The 12,774-nt window shown below is 37.8% G+C and overlaps 1 protein-coding gene across 3 annotated transcripts in view; it reads left to right on the top strand.

Annotated features, from left to right (window-relative positions):
- Positions 1 to 12,774, top strand: part of svep1 (sushi, von Willebrand factor type A, EGF and pentraxin domain containing 1) — a 96,636-nt gene that overhangs the window by 39,802 nt on the left and 44,060 nt on the right. For all 3 annotated transcript variants that reach the window (XM_058623514.1, XM_058623515.1, XM_058623513.1), the window contains exon 4: positions 11,293 to 11,451. In XM_058623514.1, coding sequence (XP_058479497.1) covers positions 11,293 to 11,451 — 159 coding nt within the window. The remainder of the gene's footprint in view (positions 1 to 11,292; positions 11,452 to 12,774) is intronic.

Here is a 12,774-nt window from a genome sequence, read left to right as displayed (position 1 = left end):
AAGTGTTCATAATTAATGACAGAGAAATACAAATACATTACAATTTCAACATAATATGCACACAAATCAATAACTTATTATTTAATACTGTTACCAAATTGATTATATACATGTTTTATGTTTAAATTAGGGCTACAACTAATGATTATCTTTCGAAATGTACTCCATTGTCGCCATTATTATTTGAATGCTTGTTCGGTCTAGAAATTTAAAAAAAGTAATTCAGTGTTTCCAAACCTCAAATGATAATGATGCTCTCAGCTCTCAAATGTTTTGTTTTGTCTAAGACTGAGAGATGTTCAGTTTACGTCAAATTGAAGAAGCTGAACAATCAGGGAACTTACATACAACAAACTTGAACCAAAGAATTAACTATCAAAATAGTTTTCAGTTAGGGTATAAACCAATTATCAAGTGTATTAAATGTTGTAGCCCTGTTTTATATCATGATCTCATGTTTAGAGACATCTTTTCTGCCTCGGCTTATTGCTCTTCAAATATGTTAATGTCTTGTGCCTCCATTTCCTTGTCACACATAATTTAAATTGACAAATATACCCTCGAGAATTTAAGGTGGACTGACTTTCTGCTTCAGCATCACAAGTACTTCCCTTCAGAGTTTTTTTTTTTGTTTTTTTTCAAGCTCTTTGACCTTTTTCGGATTCTGCATGTTTGTCTCTTGTGGTGACCCTCGCCTGCCACTTCCTTTGACTTTCTGATCTTCTCACTGTGTGAGGTTTGAACTGACGGACTGAAAGCTCTTCAGCTGGAGGGAGCTGATGAAGAGGGATACATGCTGTGTCAAAGGTCAGAGGAAGTCAGCAGCTATTTTGGAAAAGGTTCATCTAACTAAATCACCTTCTGTACTGACACAGTGGCCTTTGCTGCGACAGTGTGACATTATATTCAGATCTAGAAACTGAACAGTCTGTTTGGACCATGTGTTCCTGCCTGTGTGTCTCCACAACACAAACAAAGATGCATTAAAAATACAGACACTGAGACTGTATCTTGTCAGTAAATCTACTTAGTAGATCACTCCCTCAGCCCCCACTTGGAAACCAATTCTGAGATTATATACTGTTGGAACAGATACATCTGTTTGGTGGTTTTGTGCAGTGTTTTCTTCCAATGTTTTCATGTGGGTGCACATTTAAAACAAACCAATCAGTCAGACTTAATTAGTGCTGCACTTTTCATAAAATGTACACACATGATAAAACAAAGCCCACCATCCCAGCCATCACCCACCCCTACATCACAAAGCAAATATAACAAACGTAACGGAAAGAACAAATAAAAATGACAAACTGTGATGACCAATGCTAATACTGACTGATACCGATTGTTCGTGCACATGACATGAGAGATACTCTTAAATCAGGGTAAGGAAGTGTGAAATTACTGACACAACACCTGGAAAGGCCTTGTTCTGTAGAGTCTGCATTTGTGTTACCTTCCTGACTGTTGTCTTACTTCATCCCAAGTGTACTGAGAACACACTGTGGCACTATATCACAACATTTCTCAGCACACTGACATCTGTAATCAAGCGCACCAGACTGGAGACCGTCCTGTGTTTGTACAGTTGTTCAGTGGTTTGCCTTGCTCTCTTTAGATCATTCCCAGTGTTCACAGAATGTGAAATCAAACAAGCAGGATGCTTCCCCTGTCCTTAGAAATCCATAAAATGTGTCTAGAAATTGTGGTAAAACAATTCTCCTTGGGGAATACAATTGAATATTAAGCAGGCAAACCTGCAATGGAGCAGCCACTGAACTTCCTCAGTTTCCTCTCCAAAGACCGTCTTGCATCCCATCGCACAACTCTTACATTCCTTGGATCAGGGGGACCACGGAGGTCCCACCGCCCCAAGCGTAGGATGTGTAGGTGGACAGCTGCACTGCAGCCACATCTCATCCCCCTCCACCTTTTTTAACTCTGTAATCCAGCTGGAGAACAGACCAGACTTCAGCAAGCCTCAATGTGATTTAGAGCCTCCTGACAGTCCATGAAGATGGGATTCCCAAACTTTTTTAGCTGCAGGTGACCCATATATTCAGGTTGAAAAATCCCGGTCACCCTTATAGTTGTAATCACAGTCTCATTGCACATCTCGATGTCTGTTTTTGCCTCTATGACGGGGGGGAGTGTATACCCATGTGAAAGGATAACTAAACCAAGTGACAGCTGCCTGAAGGCTGCAGCTGTGGGGTTTTTCCTCAGAGGACTTTTAAGTAAGAAACCTGCTGCTGAAAGCTTCCGGGCCCAATATAATTACCTGAAATCTAAGTTTTATTGGAGCAGGAAGCCTTCCAGGGTCTTGGTTTTGGACATTTCGGCAGTGAGGGATTTTCCTATCGTGATTTGGTTTTGTGCGTATTTTCATCTTGTTCATAGATTTCTGGTGCTTTGTGGTGATCTACTTCATGAGTTCTTGAGTCCTGAAGTTTGTGAAACTCAAGGGAAGCTCTGCCATAACAGCAATTTGAATGAAACAGTGGGAGACAGGTGCTCGAGCTCTCAGAAGAGTCTAATGTAGTATTTATTATGTGTCATTAGGGACATTTGTGACTTTCTAACACTTAAAGGATTATAGTGTCCATTACTGGACACATGTATCATTTACATTCCTCACATCCCTAAATCCCATTATTTGAGCCTCCCCAGGTGGTCCAGATGAATTCACTGTCAGATGCATGTAGTCTGCTGGCTCTGAGTAAATGTATATCCAGTCTGTGTTTATGTGAAATGAAACATTCAGACTGAGCAACAGTGAGGTGTTTTTTTTCATGCCTCTGTCAGGCTCTTGCGTGAATATATGTCTGTTTTTATAGGCTAGACTATACATTTTAATTGTCCATTTCTATTGTCTGTTTATGCACCTGAAATGTGCATGGGAAATCTCAGTTGAGAGTGGAAACTTTTCTTGCGTGTGAACATTGTTTTCTCAGTGAATAACCCTGGGATTGAAGGTCCGAGTTAACAACATTTCTCGTGTGAGAGGGACTTCAACCACAGTGGCTAGGCCTCTGTCCAAATTTCTGAGCCTTTTATACAACATGCCGCAGTCTCAGTCACTGTTTGGATTTAAAGATGACAGACACACTACTTGATCACGGCATCACAGCTATTATATAAACACATTAATATTCTTACTGTTTTGGGCAAAGTGCCACTAAACACGACATAACTGCTACTGTCAATAGAACTGTTTTCTGTTGTTTGTAGGGAGAAGTGTTTCCTATTAGAGTATGTATAAATACAATGTGGCACTTGACTGTGAAGTACGTTTCAGGTTGGCTGTTCCACACATTGACTCTTTCAGATTTAGCAGTGTGTGCTTTCTTCAAATTAACTTCACCACATTTTTATGAAGCGGTAAAAAAGTGTTAGTGCTCCAGCCAGACCTACCAAAACAGACTTAAAATTACATTTCTACATCAGACATCATTTTGCCAGAGGGCAGTTCAAGAAAACAAACAAAAAAAAAAACCAGCGCATGAGAGCTAGTGTGGGTAATGTGGGCTGCACTGCATGTTGAGCTTAGAAGAGCAGCTCCCACATGCATTAAAAAATCTCACCTCTGTAAATCACACAAAAGTTAAATAGACAGTAAATATAAAATGCTTAGTAATAAAATATAACATATTTACATGACTGTAATTTTTCAACAGCAAGGTTCCATATAGTGGAGCGTATTGTGTATTTAATATATTGCACACAATATGATTGTAGAATCATGCTCAGTAATATTGTAGGCCACGTTATATATTTTGTTGATAGGATTCTTGACTTAATACTTGTGTATTATGCAAGGTTATAACATTTTTGCAGTCCATTCCACTTTACAGTAGGGCTGGGCTATAGGCCAAACACATCATCACAATACAAAGTTAAAGAAGTTAAAGAAACCAGTTAACTCTGATTTTAAACTCCTCTATGGGCAGAAAAGCTTAACATGTCAGACAGGTGTGCCCTTGTATCTCAAATAATGTAATGTAATACATTGAATTATTGCCTCGTCATACTATATACTATATAAACAATTATAACAATAGACAATTACCAAGTGATATGCAGTCCTATATATTATGTGTTTCATTACATGCACACATAGGAAAGGTTTGTTTTGTTGGTAGCCATGTCAGTAATTTTAGGTGTCATTAAAAATTACAACAGTGAGCTTAAACATGTGTGGGAAATTTATGTCAAAATAAAATAATTGTTATTTGAAGAATACAAAGGGGTACAGGCCCGTCTCTGCTCATTTCACTGGGTGTCTGCCTTTTTGGTTACTGCTGTTGCTCATCATTCTTCATCATTCCTCATACTGGAAATGACCTCTCCAGTTTTTCTTTTCTACATATTTGCCTGATTCAGTTGGTGGAAAGAAATTATAACTCCAGGGTTGCCAAGTATGTGAACAGGCCTGGGCATTGTTTTAACATTTGCTCTTCTGAAGGTTATGCAATACCAGAGTCACTGAACTAATACTGAAATTAAACTGACTAACACAATTATTTTAATTGGATTAGAAAACATAATTTTTTTAAATGTATTCTCCTTTTTAAACACTCATAATATTCATAACATTAGAGAAGCAATATGTGTAAACGTATGCTGTAGACTGGCATTTGTGTTTGCGAGCCATGTGTGGATTTTGTTGGGCTAAGCAGAAAACGTCCCTCTAAGATGAAAACCACTCACTCTCTCACTAACTCTCACTCTCTGTTTGTCATTGTGGCTGAGGAGGCAGATGTTCTTGCTCTCCCTCTGGATCTCCTTTCATCATTTCAGTCCCAGTCTGTTTTTAGGCCTGGTTAATCGAACCCAGCATCCCTCCAGAGACATGAGAGATTCTTGTGTGATAGTAACTTTGGCTCCCGGACCAGAAGTGCCTGCCAGTTTGGATAAAAGGAGTTTAGCAGATGAACTGGTCTGTGCTTGGTTTTGTCATTGTCTTTCCCTTTTCACTTCCTGTGTGTGGAATAATTGTAATGACGTCCCAGACATTAAACTCTTGTAAAAATCCTTGTATTAGGACTTTGTTTGAGTAAGGGTTAGAGAGAAACTCCACAAATGACAAGACCAGCTGCATGAACTCTGATAAACTGCTGTATATGTCATTTAAGTGTCTGCTGGGGTTGAAAACTACATATTTAAAACTGGTTTAGGATGGCAGGGCTTCAAATAACTTATTTTGATAACTAATTAATCTCGAATAATTGGATAATTCATTTTTTTTAATCCATAAAAGGTCAGAAAATGTTGATGGATGTTTCGTTAACCAAATGATGATTATCTCAAATTTCTTTGTGTTCTCGAATCTTATTCTGTGATGAATAAGATGTTTTATTTGTAACATCAGAGAGCTTGTTTTAATTATAAAAAACACACTCAAAGTTGTTTGCGATTAATTAAGTGATTAATTGATTTATTGTTGCTCCTCTTTCGAGTTGGAATTTCACTGTTATTAACAAAACAGCTTTGTTTATTCCATTTCACCCGAACTATGGAGCTTTTATGCCTTGTTTTGGATTGTGTGGGTCAGCGTGAACTCAGTCTGAGACATCTAATGCGAACCAAGCAACTGGACTCAGGTTTGCTTGACAAAGTCGTCTCTGACTGCATTCAAGTGAACTATGGAACATTTAATCACTTGTGAAATGGATGCTACAGCAAATGTAGCATTTTGTTTTCATCTTCATCCACCAATGAAGTGATGAGAAAAGCAGTAGGAGAATCACGGATGAAAATGAGAATGGAACGTACATCCTCCGTGTCTGAGAGGTCCCAATTCTCTAGAGCAATCTTCACAGAAAAGCTACAGGGTGACGATGCTAGCTGGGGTAAATGCATTAGCTCACCTCTGGAGGAGGAAGAGTAAGGGCCTCTCACGATGTTCCTTGATAGAAGTCCTCCTACTCAGTTCTATCTATCAGCATTTCTCCTCCCAGTTCTCCCAACTCTTCACGGGACCAAAAGTCTGCTGGCTTTTGGGTGATGAATAGATGTCATCCTGGACATCATGCAAAAGATTTGTTGCTCACTCTTCCACATGTAAGAGATGTTTGAAAATTAACTTGAAAATTAAACAATGTATCTAAATAGCATCAGAAGTGAATTATTGTAATTTTTCTTGGTAACAGTTCTAAAAATGTAAATGTAAATCGTAACAACCAGATCATAACTGGTAGTAAAGTTATATTAATGTTTTTATTAATTTTGAAAAGAAGGTGAGTAATTCTGCAAAACCTCTGGGAACAATAACAGTTGATAGAGCTATTTCTTGGTAATGTAGGAGCATTTCATGTAGTAAATCAGTGTGGCTCAGTGGCTTTTTAGTAGTTTTGGAAATCACTGGAACTCTATGGCACGGATGCACATTATGTCAGCCTTTGACGACTAAACACAGGCATTAACGGTTTAATTGTTTTTGAGTTGTCTTTTTATGGGACCAAAAAAGGCAGCAGTCCAGACCTCAAGTCAGTGTCAGTTGAAGTAACTGACACTGACAGAAGTTCTGTCAGTTACAGAAGTAATTTCAGTCTTATCTCCCCACTTCAACGTATGGTCCTCTCACTACGCTGTTTGTTTAAGTTGGTAGGTTTTGAAAGAAATCATTCAAAGTGATGTTGAGAATAAGAAAGCATTAAAGATGTTATGACATAATGACATGTTTACCTTCATTATTAGTTATTAGTTATATTGCTCAAATATTGCTGTAACTAAATAAATAGCTTGTGCTTTCCTTCCCTCAGATCATTACTGTGCACAGTATTCTCTTTGACCAACTGCTGTCTCTCATACATGCAGTTACAGCCAGTTCACACACAGCATGTTCTTTCTGTTTTATGGTCATCTGGCTGCTGACGATCCACTTCCTCTCTAAATGACTGGTGACAGGCAGTAGATGGATCTGAAAGGAGACGTTGGCATCCAAACACAATTAGTTTCAGTATGGATTCCATCTTCTGGCTGAAGTCATGGAGCAGTGACATATTTTAAAGTGTATTTGCACAGTTTCTGTGTTCACCTTCCAGCATTTCTGTTACATTTTACATTCAAGGACACTTATACTTTCATCATTCATCCCTCCTTGTTCATCCCTTCTTTTGTTCCAATTCCCAATTCCCAATTCCCATAGCCGAACGCCAGGTCTGGTCTCGACACTGTGTGCGTGTGTATGTGTGTGTATGAGATGTGCAACATGCCAGGCAATGAAATGTTATATTTTTTGATACACTGTTTCCACTGCAGTGCTCCAGGTGAATTATTATTCACATTAAAAATAACTAGGCTTCCTGTAAACCTTAAATGAAGCTGTTAAACACATTACTGAGGACTTTAACAGAGGGGACACTTTTAGTTGTAGTTCCATCCAGATGTGGAAAGTAACGAATTACATGTACTCGCAATTCTGAAACTGTGTACTACTATTTAAGTCGTTTTTAAAATTTGTAATTTTACTTTAATATGTTTGAAGCAGTGTACTATATTTTAAATCACACTCTATACTGAGTAAAAAAATGGAATAAACTAATCCAGTAATTTGTTGACAGGAGAAAAGTGTGGAAGGTCACAACACTTAGAGTTTGGTCTCCTTTGGGTCATTTAGAGAAAGTCACAACACTTTTGACCTTTAAATGTATTGACAAAAAAACCCTGTAGACATTCCTGTGTTGCTCACAGGAACTCTTTTGTTTGCCGCAAAGACAGAGGGAGGCAACAGCAACCTTGTGCTAGTAAAGTGAGATCACTGAAAACCCAAAGACTCACCCATGAAAGGTTTCAGACGTGAAGTTTGATGGAATGAACGCTCCCTCGGCCAGGTCTGATTGAATTGCCTGACAGAGCCCTTTTCAGATGGATGCAGCATACAAATAAGATTCCATCATTTCTGTTCACAAAGACCAAACAGAGGCAATGTTCTAGATTTAATTTGTAATGGTTTTGCTTTAAAAAAACTAGTTTGACATTAATGATGAGTTGGTAATATTTCTTGTATAATCTTGAATTATTATTTCTAGTTTAACCTTGAAATATGACCACTCACACCCTTACTTGAGTTGAATATTTTAATACTCAGTTCACCTCTTGCTCCATCTTACGCAAAACACATCCCCTGAGTTTAAAAGACACAAGATGGTGAAGTTGCTCCTTTTGTTATGAAATGAAAACTACAGACAAGTTTGAGTGACACAAATGCACCGCCTGAACCAGAGCAGGTTTACTGTGTTGGTTTTGTGTGTGTGATGTGGGTAAGTGGGTGCATTTTGGTGCCAGCAGCCAGTGCTGGAATTACCATGAGTGTATGAACTGCTGCTGGGTTTCAGCTGAGGAGGGAAGGGTGAGTGTGGTCAGATGCCAGGCTTTGGCATCGGCTCAGCAATGGAAATTCACACCTGGCCTCTGATGTGCAGTAGCTGGGAGTAAATAAATTATGAAGACTTTTAGCACTGTGGATTCTCAGTTGCACCTATAGTGCGGCTTAAAATTAAACCTGCTTGCTTGCAAGTGGGACCACGCAAACTCTCTGAACTGCTTCTGACAAACTAAAACAGTGACAAAAAGGTTTACTTTTTTCTTTACGTCTTGAAATATAGCTCATTTCTTTTCTTGTTGTTAACATAAAAAAGGCTTTGAATCACAAATCCCACAAGGACTGGCGTTGTTCTGCATATTTGTTTGTATAAAATGGTGTGTGTGGGTAGAGTTTATGGTTTTCTCATTTGGAGTGCATGGCACCAAATTAAAGTTGACTGAAACTCTCTTTCCTCAAGAACATGTTTTGATTCGGAAATGTGTGCAGTCAGCGTCAAACTTGGTTTGTTTTTCCAATTAAACTGAGCAACATTTGGATTTGCTTAAAAAACAACAACTATGACATGAGTAATGGTGCAGCAGCACCAATTAACGGAATGGCAACTGTAATTTGTTAACAGATTCATTTTATTTGTGTACTTGGGGGATATAACAGAGAATAAATCTTTGGTTTAGCAATAGTTTGTACTGAGCAACAACGTCAAACTGCACCATCTGTAAACAATGTAAACCAAAGAGTTCAGCTTGAGACAGTTTACACACATTAGGGCTGCAATTTATGATTTTTTCATTATTGTTTAATCTGTTGGATATTTTCTCTTAATCAATGGTTCTGTGATCTATAAATTGTCATACAATGTTGTAATACTGAAAATAATAATCATCTGTGTTTCCCAAACCTCAAAATGACCTTCCAGTATCTTGTTTTGTCCTCAAACCAAAAATATTCAGTTATTTTAATAGAGAAGCTAAGACAATAGAGAATATTTACATTTAGGGCTGCAACTAATGATCATTTTCAGAATCGATTAATCTGTGATAATTTTCTCGATTAATCAATAGTTTGATCCATAAAATGTCAGTTGATCAGTGTTTCCAAACCTCAAAATGATGATGTTTTCAAAAGTCTTGTTTTGTCCACAAACTTTAGATTTAATAATTATTTCTTTGCTATACAGGGCAGAAAATAAAATAAAAAACACTCCAACCAAAGAACCCATGAATCTCTTATCAAGATAAGTAGTTGAATACTAATCAATCAGCCCTGTATCATGTGTGGAGATCCTGTGACTGAAAGTGGAGCAGAATAGCGGATTGTATTAAAATGTTTGAGTCTAATGTGATGGTGAAACCGTGTGAGGTGTGTAAATTTCAATAGAATAACTGTAATCATCAATGTGTTTGTGCTGTTCGGAAACAAACATCCTTTTACACCCATTAATATGCACAACAATAAAACAAACACAAAGAAATTATCCTCAAATGTTGGTTGCAGCTGATAAAGGTTTTTGCCTCCTAAGCGCATCAGTGAATTATGGGAATTGTCTGAACAGCAAATTGCTTGTGTAAAACTACCCATAAAATGACCAAGAAGGGCTGTTACATCTGGCATTAACGTCATTCAAACTCCATTTTGTAGATAATAGGTATTAGTTCATTTAAAAACAAAGTGGACTCATGAGATCTCAGGGAAAAAAGACTGCGTCATTGAAAATATTACATCAGTGACTGCAATTAATCAGGTAATTTGTGTTTTTGAAACAATCTCATGTGAAATTAAACCTTGATAAGACCCGTTCACTCATTCATTTTCACTCCTCTGCAGCACAAGTGATGCATAGAGTGCTTTTCTAGACGTTGATAGATGGTGAATAAAAGAATGTTGGCCGACCTTCCTGTGACCTCTGCTTCTTTGTGTTTACAGCATGTCCTCCTGATCCAACTCAGGTGATGCTAATAGGAAGCATACTGTATTATGTCTGTGTGTCTGCGAGCTTGTCCACATGCAGGTGATCAAAAGGTTTTTTGTCTAATGTAGCCCATGTGTGCTAACTTGAGAACCACAACTTTGTAATAGATGCTCAGAACCTCTATTTAATTGTTGTCTTTCCTCTTCAAGATAATGCTCCGGTGCAAAAAAAAACACTTTTTTCCCTTCTTGAAATAATTAAGATGCTACACTGAACCCTTTTTTCTTTTTTACGTAGCCACTGACATCATTGTCATCTTTGCCACATTTTCCACAACTTCCCATCCAAACATTAATATCATCAAAGTCTTCTCATAAGTCGTAAAAGATGTTTTTTGAAATCAGTTATGAAGAATAGTGACTTCTACAGATACAGAAAATAAATCATAAAGCCCTGAAGACTGAGTTTCTACAGTCCACCCGTCACATATAGACATTCATACAAGATCATTTTTGAGAAAACAGTATGTTGTATGCGACTAATATAGCTACTACGCAGACACAGGGCAGAGAGTAGTAACATCATTTAAAATATTTTAAAACAAATTTAAAGGTGCAGTATGTAACTGGTGATATTTGTTTATTATTATTCTGCCTCTGTTTTCTCTTTTTAAACAGAGACAATGTAACATGAATTGTTTGCTGCGTCAGGTCCTTTGTGTGTTTGTGTATGTAGAGCAGCAGTGCGGGGGCAAGTAGCGTTTATCCCATCAAACTGCTGAACAACCAAGATTTTTGAGCAGTAAAATCCACTTTCACAAATCACACAAACGTTTTGCAGATGCTTCTTTGTGTTTTCAGTAATACTGCAGGAATATCACTGGGGATCACAAGATATAAACACTGCTATAGTGAGAAACCCAGACAGTGTCATGTGGGGCTGATAGACTTCATCGGCATTGTGTAAACTCATTTAACAAAGACATCCATAAAAACTCGCCAGAAAGGACATGATTATAATTTTGAGGTAACTGTATCCCTTCTTATCCTCCCAGCATGTCCGCCTGGCACCTATAAACCAGAGGGAACTCCGGGAGGTCTGAGCACTTGCCTACCATGTCCTGACCTGCAGCACACCTCACAGCCTGGCAGCACTTCCCTCAGTGACTGTATCTGCAAGCCAGGCTATCAGCCAATAGGCATGACCTGCCAGGGTAAGAGGAACATATCTGTTAATGAATCTATCCAAGATTCCTGATTAAGCTTGACCTGTCTTGTCTTGCATTTGCAGAGATATTTTGTCTTTGTCAGTGATAGACATTAAGCCCATGTCTTGCTTGTGTATTTATGTTTTTTGCTTTGCTCAGCATTCATTAAACAGAATCACACGGTAACGTTGCAGGAGGAAGTGGTTGTTTTTCCTTTTTTCACTGCAGCAAGAATGTGAACTGATCTACATAGACGGCACTGATTATCCTCATCTCTGAAATTGGTTGGTGACAAAACCATATTCAAGCCCTTATCCACATGGAAAAGAACTGCCCTCATACAAGCCTTGACATTTTCTTTTTTATACAAAGTTTACCTCAAGTATGGCATCATTTTAACAAATGTATTCAAACACACAAAAACCCCTAAATTACTCTAAATGCTGTCATATTATATTCCAGGCCTGTAAGTGACCCTGTACTGTGGCCACAGAGATACACCAAACACAGAACATGACGTTTAGCAAGCGGATAAAGCTGTATACAAACTTGAAAAAACACAAGAAGGAAAAAGAAAATGTTATGTGACTGTACACGTTGAAAAAATTAGGCTGAATTATGGGAAACGCAGCCACCCATAAGACCTCAATAAATAAGATTTGCTTTCTGTAATCTAATGCAGGGGACAAATATTTCAATTAGAGACATTAAATCTCACTTGGTCACAATGACTTCAGTGAGTAATGCAAATGAAAACTATGAAAAAATGGAGAATATTCTTGTTTTGCAATGTTTAGTTTCCTTTTGCAATGTTTTTCCCTTTAGTTCAGAAAAATAAATTCCTCCTTTTAAAATATAACAAATTAGATTTAAATGCAATCTCACTCTGTATGTGGTAAAAGTCAATCAATAGCATTTTATTCATCCATTTAGAAAGCAGAAATAGTATCAATTTCAGAGCTTAAGTGATTGTTATAATGAGGAAACTGATGAACATGATGGACAGAATAAATATGGTAATTGTGTCCACTATTGCCACCAAGTAAAGGCAGTGAAAATCCTGAAAACCATAAAGGCAGCCCTGAAGTGTGAGATTCGAGCATCCTATATCATGAATACCAGACATTTCCATTATCCTCCCTGAGCTGAGCATAGTTATGTTAATTTATTATCACTTTCCTACACTGGTGTGTTTTCTCTCACAGACTGGGGAGGTGATGTTTGACCAACTTTCTTTTCTTTTTTTCTTGCTTTCATGTTTTGTTATGGTTGGAAGGTTTGCATTCTGCTCCACAGCCAACTACCTGCACCATTAAGATAGTTTTCTTT

This window comes from Solea solea, chromosome 3 (genome assembly GCF_958295425.1).
Source record: "Solea solea chromosome 3, fSolSol10.1, whole genome shotgun sequence".
In the NCBI taxonomy this organism is placed as follows: Eukaryota; Metazoa; Chordata; class Actinopteri; order Pleuronectiformes; family Soleidae; genus Solea; species Solea solea.
Note: the sequence above shows the minus strand (reverse complement) of the source record. Positions and strands in the feature narration are given on the sequence as shown.